The 8,658-nt window shown below is 41.6% G+C and overlaps 1 protein-coding gene across 1 annotated transcript in view; it reads left to right on the top strand.

The window, feature by feature from the left end:
* The window catches only part of LOC101992947 (cytochrome P450 2B1-like), a 23,282-nt gene that overhangs the window by 13,030 nt on the left and 1,594 nt on the right, over positions 1-8,658 (top strand). The window contains exons 7-8 of the mRNA XM_013354871.2: positions 384-571; positions 743-884. Of these exons, the coding sequence (XP_013210325.1) occupies positions 384-571; positions 743-884 (330 nt within the window). The remainder of the gene's footprint in view (positions 1-383; positions 572-742; positions 885-8,658) is intronic.

The raw sequence follows: 8,658 nt of genomic DNA, 5'->3' as shown, positions 1-8,658 counted from the left end.
TTCTGGCTATTACAAACAATGCTGCTATAACATTACATTTTAAATGCAGAAATTTATTACCATCTTCCTATCCAGCCCTAACTCAGACTGATAGATGAAAAGAGCCCTTTGCTATGGCTTTTCCTTTTCTTTCTTTTATGAGCAAGGTTGGAGCTTGGGAGAGAGCCTCTAACATAGCTCTAAGCATGGCTGGAGAGACAGATGCCTGAGAGAAGTATGCAGGTATGCATGTCCAAGAGTACAGCAAGAGTACAGTGTGTCTTTCTCAACAGAGTCTCCTGGCTCTGCACTGCCCTAAGGTATTGCTTACAATAAACAGGGTCACTGTGCATTGCCTCTGTGAAGGGGGCAAGCATTGTCTGCTGTCTCCCTTTTCTGTGCAGAGAAAGTCCAAAAGGAGATCGATCAGGTGATTGGCTCACACCGCCCACCAACCCTTGATGATCGCCACAAAATGCCTTACACTGAGGCTGTCCTTCGCGAGATCCAGAGATTTGCAGATATTCTCCCAATTGGAGTGCCGCACAAAGTCACCAAAGACACTTTGTTCCGAGGGTACCTGCTCCCCAAGGTGAGACCAGCTGCGATTCCACATCTCTATGCCATGGTCATTCTCCACTCTCCCAATCACCACTATTGGCCTGTTTGTGGTTTCCCAGCATTCTGTGGATCTCTAAGGACTAATAGTCAGCTATGGGAACCAGAGTATACTAATATCATTGCCTCTCACAATGTCTCCTAGAACACTGAAGTGTACCCCATCCTGAGTGCAGCTCTCCATGACCCACGGTACTTTGAACAACCAGATGCCTTCAATCCTGACCACTTCCTGGATGCCAGTGGGGCTGTCAAGAAAATCGAAGCTTTTATGCCCTTCTCTATAGGTGAGACTGACCTGTGCTTCATTTCACAGACACTAGAGGGCAGGCTCATCCACCAGGATACATTCAGGACTAGGTTCAGTCTGTTCCAGCTGGAAACCCATTCCACCTGGCTACTGTCCCAGGAGGGGTCTCTTGAACTAAAGGTGCATCCTACTCAGGAGGATTTTGGAGAGGTATTGTAAAAACCTCTAAATATGAGCATATTCATTCTTTTTTTAAATTCTATTATGAGGGGAGAACCTGTTTAAACAAGTGATGAAATGGCTGACAGAGGAGAACAATGGATGTTCACAGAGAACACAATGGGCTAAGTTCACAACCAGGTTCTTCCCGCTGCTCCCAGCAGTAAAGAGCAGATTAATTAATAGAGAGGAACGGAACACAGATATTCCCAGGTCAGGACGTTTGGGATGTCTTCATAGTCAATGCAGCAACGCCCACGTAAATTCCTCAAAAGAGCAGAAGACAGTTCCTCCACTTTAGAAAGTGCAATGACCAAATTATTCATCCATTGTTTTCCAGTTGCATCAAATCCATCAGTTCTGTCTTTTTCTATTAGACATTTGTTTATTAAATTTCCCCTTTTATTAAAAATAGATTGTTTCCTCATACAATATATGCTGATTACAGTTTTCCGTTTCCGCTCCTCCTCCCAGTCCCTCTCCACCTTCCCTCCTGTCAGGATCCATCCCCTTTCAGTCTTTCATTAGAAAAGAACAGGCTTCTAAGCAATAACAACCAAACATGATGAAATTAAATAGAAGATAAAACAAAAACCATCACTTCAATGTCAACAGAAAAAGTAGAGCCCAAGAGAAGGCACTAGAAGCAGAGACCCACTCATTAACACACTCAGGAATCCATGGAAACACTAAACTGAAAGCTTTAAGATGTGCACAGAGGACCTGGTGCAGACCCGAGCAGGCCCTGTGCCTGCTGCCTCAGTCTGAGTTCATATGAGCTTGGCTCAGTTGGTTCAGAGCCTCGTTCTCTTGGTGTCCTGCATCCCCTCAAACTCTTACCCTCTTTCTGCTTGCACTTCCTCTGGGTCCTAAATCTCTAATTACAATGACATTCAATTTAGAGCTCTGTGTTTCAAGGCTTATCTCTCTGTGAAATGTCTGGCTGTATCTCACTGAATTTGTTTTTATCTGCTGCAGGAGGAAGCTCCTCTGGTGATGGCTGAATAAGAAAGGCTCTGATCTATGTAGCAGAATATTTTCAGGGGTCTTTTAGTTGTTACTTTTATTTTTCTTTTTGAGCAGTAGCATTTTTTTTTATTCTAGTCCTGGTTCCTGCTCACTCAAGCAATGCCGCATATTCAAACCATACACTGGATAATTACTCCCACAATGCACTGCATTGTGCCACTGTTGAGCCCTATTATATCACACAGGAATGATAGCATGGTTCATCAAAATTATGTGGCTGGGTTTGTGTATACATTTCTCATTTGGTAGCCTGTAGAATACTTCCTATAGCAAAGATGCTAGATCATGGGTGTGAAGGTTCTATATAGACACCAGCTAGATGTCTCCAGTCCAGTGAGTTGTGTGGGAATTGTCTTCAGCAATGAGGCCTTGCTGTCAGTTTGTAGAATCAACCTACTGTCTTGGAAACAGCCTTGGGTTGTTTGGGGTCTTCCGTGGGATCCCTTTGATCAGAAACTCAAATGGGTGCAGCCCAGTCCTTGTACTAGAAAATTCATTTAGTGAGAAGAGGGACCAAGTCTCCCTCATTATTTGGAGACTTCATTCGAATTGCCTTCCTGTAGTTTAGAAGTTTCTACTATACTAGGTTTCGACACCAGCACCCAATGTCCCTCAATTCTAGCTGTCTCTCCCCACACTCTATCCCTCAAGCCCAGCTCTCCTCCCTCCTGGACCTCCCATTCATGTCCCTTATGATGCCCCTAGTATACCCATGAACTCTTTTATATTTTCCCCTCCCAGGGAGATTTATATTCCCCTCCTAGTACTTTTGTCTGTATCTAACCATTCTGGGTCTATGGATTGTAGCTTGGTTATTATTTACTTAATGACTAATATTCACCTATAAGTGAATACATGCCATGTTAATTTTTTGGGGTCTGGGCTACTTCACTCAAGATTCTTTTCTAGTTCCATCCCTTTGCCTGAATTTTCATGATGCTGTTTTTTTTAACACATTTATTCATCCTTCTGTTGAGGAACATGAAGTTTGTTTCCAATTCTGGCTTCTATGAATAGAGCAGGATTGAGCCGGTTGAGCAAGTGCCTGTGTGGTAGCATTAAGCATCCTTTGGGTATATGCCCAAGAGTGCTATAGCTGTGTCTGGAGAGAGGTGAATTTCTAATTTTCTAGGGATCTACCACACTGATTTCTCAGTGACTGTATAAGTTTGCCCTCCACCCGCAATGGAGGAGTGTTCCCCTTACTCCACATCCTCTCCAGCATGAGCTGTCACTTGTGTTATTGATCCTAGCCATTCTGAAGGTGTAAGATGGAAACCCCGAGTCATTATGATTTACATTTCCCAGATGACTAAAGCTGCTGAACATTACTTTAAATGTTTCTCAGTCATATGAGTTTGCTCTATTGAGAACACTCTGTTAAGATCTGTACGCCATTTTTACATTGAATTATCTCTTTTTTATATCTAATTTCCCGAGTTCATTATATAGTTTGGATATTAGTCCTTTATTTGATGTAGAGGTGGTAATAATATTTCCCATTTTGTAGCTGCCACTTTTTATCCAAGTGATGGTGAATTTCGCCTTGCAAAAGCTTTTTAGTTTCATGAGTTCCCAGTTTTGTTGATCTTAGTGTCTGTGCTATTCTTGTTCTGTTCAGGAAGTCATAACGGGTGCTTCAAATCTATTCCCCACTTTTTCTCTATTATGCTCACTTATCTGGTTTTATGTTAAGGCCTTTGATCCATCTGAAGTTGAGTGTGTGTAGTTAGGTAAGTATGGACCTATTTGCATTCTCCTACATGCAGCTGTCCAATTTGACCAGCACCATTTGTTGAGGATGCTGTCTTTTTTCCTAGTGTGTATTTCTGGCTTCTTTTGAAGGATGTTGTTTTTACTTTGCTAATCCTACTGATTTATCAGCATAGGAGATTTTTCCATCTTCTCATGTCTTCTCCAATTCTTTCTCAAAGACTTGAAGTTTTTATTGCATAAGCCTTTCACTTGCTTTGTTAGAGTTATCCCAGGATATTTATATTATGTGAAGCTATTGTCAAAGGTGTTCTTTCCCTGAGTTCTTTCTCAGTGCGTTTTTCATTTGTATGTAACTGGTCTTTGTGAGTTAATTTTGTGTCCAGCTAAGTTGCTGAAAGTGTTTATCAGCTATAGGAATTACCTAGTGGAAATTTTTGGGATACAAACACAATCATATATATCATCTGATAATAAGTTTACTTTGAATTCTTTCTTTTCAATTTGTATCCCCTTGGTCTCCTTCAGTTGTATTATTACTTTAGCCTAGACTTCAAGTATTCTACTGAATATTTGTGGAGATTTTAGACAACATTGTCTTGTTCTGAATTTTAGTGGAATTGCTTTGAGTTCCTCTCTCTTTAAGTTGATGTGGGCTGTAGGCATGCTGTAAACTGTCTTTGTTATGTGTAGGTATGTCCCTTGTATCTCTGTACTCTCCAGGACATTTATCATGAAGAGGCACTGGTTATTGTCAAAGTCTTTTCTGCATCTAATAAGATGAGCACATGGGTTTTCTTCCTTTCAGTTTGTTTGTATTTATTAATGTTTTATATATTGAACCATCCTGGATCTCTGGAATGAAACATATTTGATCATGGTGGATGAACTTTTTGTTGTGCTCTTGGATTTGGTTTGCAAGTACTTTATGGAGTTTTTTTTGCCTTTATAAGACAAGTTGGTCTGTGATTCTCTTTCTTTTGGGGGGGGGGTATCAGGGTAACTGTGGCCTCATAAAATGAAATGGACAATATCGTTTGTGTTTCTATTTTGTGGAATAATTTGAGGAGTATTGACATAAACTCCTGTTTGAAAGTCTGATAGAATTCGGTGTTGAAACTCTGTCCCTGGGCTTGCTTTTTGTTTTTGTTTTTTCTTTTTCTTTTCAGGGGGCGGGTGGTTGAATATAGGGAGAATTTTAGTGACTGTTTCAATTTCTCTAGGGATTATAGGTCTGTTTAAATTCCTTATTTGATCTTGATTTCACTTTGGTAAGTAGTACCTATCAAGAAAATATCCATTTAATTTAGATTTTCCAGTTTTGTGGAATACAAGTTTTTTAAGTATGTCCTTTAAATTCTCTGATTTCCTCGGTATCTCTTATGTCTCACCTTTTCTTCTGATTTTATTAATTGGACAATCTTTGTCCACCTTTTTATTTAGATAAGGGTTCATCAACCATATTGATTTTCTGTAAGAACTAATTATTTGTTTCTTTCTTTATTTTTATGCCCTTTTTGCTTCTATTTATTGATTTCAATCTGGAGTTTGATTATTTTTTGCCATATGCTCCTTTGGGTGTGACTTCTTTTTCTTTTAGAGCAGTGGTCCTCACCCTTCCTAATTGTGTGGCCCTTTTATAACATCAGTTAGCTCCAGCATTTCTCTGTTTAGTTTTTGTCTGGCTGACCTGTCTATTGATGAGTGTCAAGAGTTGAAGTCTCCCACTGTCAGTGTGTGAGGGTCAATATGTGATTTAAGCTGTAGTAGTTTTCTTTTGCAAACTTGGGTGTTCTTGTGTTTGGGGCATAGATGGTTAGAATTTAAATGTGCTCTTGGTGGATTTTTCCTCTGATGAATATGTAGTGTGCTTCCCTGTGTCTTCTGATTAGATTTAACTCTAATCTGTTAGATATTAAAATAGCCACAGCAGTCTGCACCTCAGGTCCATTTGCTTGGAATGTCCATTTATTTTTAGATATGGTCTTTTCACAGTATTCCAGATTTCTAGTATTTTTTTTCTATCATGAGTTTTTCAAACTTAACATTTTCTCTAACTGATATATCCATTTCTTCTATCATATCTTCAAGGCCTGAGAATCTTTCTTCCATCTTCCTGGTGAAGCAGGCTGTGTAGTTCCTCTTCTAACTCATGAATTTTTCATTTCCAGAATTCCCCCATTTGGGTTGCCTTCCTTGTTTCTATTTCTATTTTCAGGTCTTAAACACTGTTTGTGTTTTCCTGGATTTCTTTAAGGGATTTAAAATTTCCTCTTTAAGGCCCTCTACCATCAGAAGGCAGTGTTAAGGTCTTTCCTTGGGCTGCAGCTATGTAGGATGCCCAGGGTCAACTGTGGCAGGGCTGATGGGCTAGCGTGGGTTCACATTGTCCTGCCTGTTACTGATTGCGTTTTTATATTGGCATCCAGGAATCTGGTTTTGGGGTTATTATAGGTCTAGGTGTCAATTTCCGGGTTTGTCTTTGTTGGGTGGGTGTTTGGTTTCTTGATTTCTGGGGTTTATGTGAGCATGATGGCTGTGTGTTGCCAATGGGAGCTTTCTATGGATCTGTTTCCCTGCCCTGCCCAGCTGGTGTGTCCCAGGGAATGCCTGCTGGTGTTGGAGGCTGGGATAATGGGATGAGCTGGGGGAAGGAGGATTGGAGGAGAAAATCTTTGTGATTCACTGGGTATGGGGTCAGGGAGGCAAGGGAGAGCACAGCAGGCATTCTGCTGCAGAGCTGAAGGTGAGATGGGGGCAGTGGGGGTGGATCTGGATCTGGAAAATCAGAAGGAGAGGCATGGATTCTCTGTCAGTCTACCTGCTTCCCTGGTCAGATTGGCCTTTGAGTTAGTAAGGGGTGTCTTTTGGGGAAGATCAGGGAAATCCAAAGAGATGGGGAGTGTGGGTAGGGAAGGCTGCAACAAGGGTTCTGTTGCATAGGTGGGGTGAGAACTGGGGTCTGGGTCTTGGAGAACAGAGGGAGAGGTGAAGATCTGCAGTCAGCCTACCTGGATCCAGGGCAGGAGTGGCATGTGGGTTAGCAGAGAGAGTGCGAATTGTTTTTCTTAGGGAACAACAACAAGAACAATTGACATCATTTATGAACTGCCATGAGCTTGTAAGGTATTGGGGCTAGGGAGGGATTTATCTGTGAGCACTGGGGAGATGAGGCATTTTCTGACATACTTGTCTGTATTACATTTTCTATGGCTTGTTAAACTCTAAGAGAGATCAAAATTACTAGCATTTATTTTTTCCAAGAACCCATTCATGATAGACAAACTCCTGAACTAGAGGAAGGTCAGATTTATAGCACCCATCAGTGTCTGTAGACCAGAGGGAGCTGTGCATGGTCACACAGCTTGATGGGTTCCAGATCTTCTTTTGCCTTACTTGGCCATGCTGAGGTTGTTGGCAGCCTGTAGCAGCTCAACTGATGTGAGTGACTGAGATTGGTTCTTCACTGGAAGAATATAATCTCAAATTAGTGTGTTGTTCAGTTGCCAGTATTTGGTTAGTTTGTTACATACAGAAGTGTCCTCTGGCCAAATTTAATTCAGTTGAATGGACTCTATGGGATGTAAACTTGGTGTTCAGGTTTCTTATCTTTTGGAAAAAGATAGGCTCTAGAAACAATTGGTTAGCTTTTAGTTGCCTCCCACCACCCTCATGCTAGGGATGGAGCCCAGGGCTGTCTGTTACCAAGGTAAGCAAGTTCTCTTCCAAAGAGCACATACCTCCAGATTCCCCCTTGTGCATTCTAGAGATGCTCTCCTGATGAGCATTTCTGTCCTCATCCCCTCACAGAGGGATTTAAGGCAAGTGTTCTCCTAGTGAATCATGTCTCCTCTAGGAAATGTCTAGCCCTAGGTGCCAAGAGACTTCAGTGTCCTCGGGCTCAGCCCTACTCCTGAATTGTTCATATGACTGTCCCAAGAGTAGAGAGGCAGAAATGTGAAAAATAGACTGAGCCAAATCAATGATAGAGAGGTATGGAGATTAAGACAGATTCCAATAAAGAGAGATGCAGAGAGACACAAGGAATCTTCACTAGAAGGATATGTGTGGTAGAAATCAGAGCATGGACATGAGAGAGAAGAAGATGCATGAAGAACATATTTGATGATATAGTCAGAAAGAGAGGAATGGGAGAAAAAAGGGAGTAGAGAAAGGCACAACTAGGAAGAGACCAAGAAGCAGGAGGGAAGACACAGAAGGAAGACATGACAACGTGTCCTTGGACAAAAAAAAAAAAAATGGAGGGACTGAGATACCATCTAGGGAGTTTAGAAAGACACAAATGGATGGAAGACATCAAAAGACTAATAATAGTGATATGTACAGACACGGGTTCAGGTAGGTTGCCATTGGCAGAAAGAAAAAAGTAAAGAGAGAGACAAAACGGGTTAGAGCCAAAGAGACATAAATGGTGTCCCAAGACCATTTTATGGTTTAAAGTTTATGGAAACTTTGTGTTAATAGTGAGATAAGCCATTAAAAGCTGCTCTGGAAAAACTAGTTCACAAAACCAGTACTAGGGAAACCATCTCAGAGACCTCTCCATGAATTTCTAAGCTCATACCACCTAAATTCTGGAAAGGTGTGGCCTAAGCTGGGAAGGTGCTTTCCTTACATACTCCTACACAGGCCTGATTTCCCAACAGTTGGAGGGCACAGTGGTTGCTGGGAATCCCTCCTCCACCTGGAGACTGAGGCAGCCAGTTGCAGAGTAAGAATCACTGAAAAAGCATGGGATAAAACCGGACTCTCTGAACATGGCGAGCAATGAGGGCTGATGAGAAGCCAAGGACAATGACACAGGGTTGTGATCCTACTTCATGTTCTGG

Source organism: Microtus ochrogaster, unplaced genomic scaffold (assembly GCF_000317375.1).
Source record: "Microtus ochrogaster isolate Prairie Vole_2 unplaced genomic scaffold, MicOch1.0 UNK74, whole genome shotgun sequence".
Taxonomy (NCBI): Eukaryota; Metazoa; Chordata; class Mammalia; order Rodentia; family Cricetidae; genus Microtus; species Microtus ochrogaster.
This window is presented reverse-complemented; position numbering and strand designations above follow the sequence as displayed.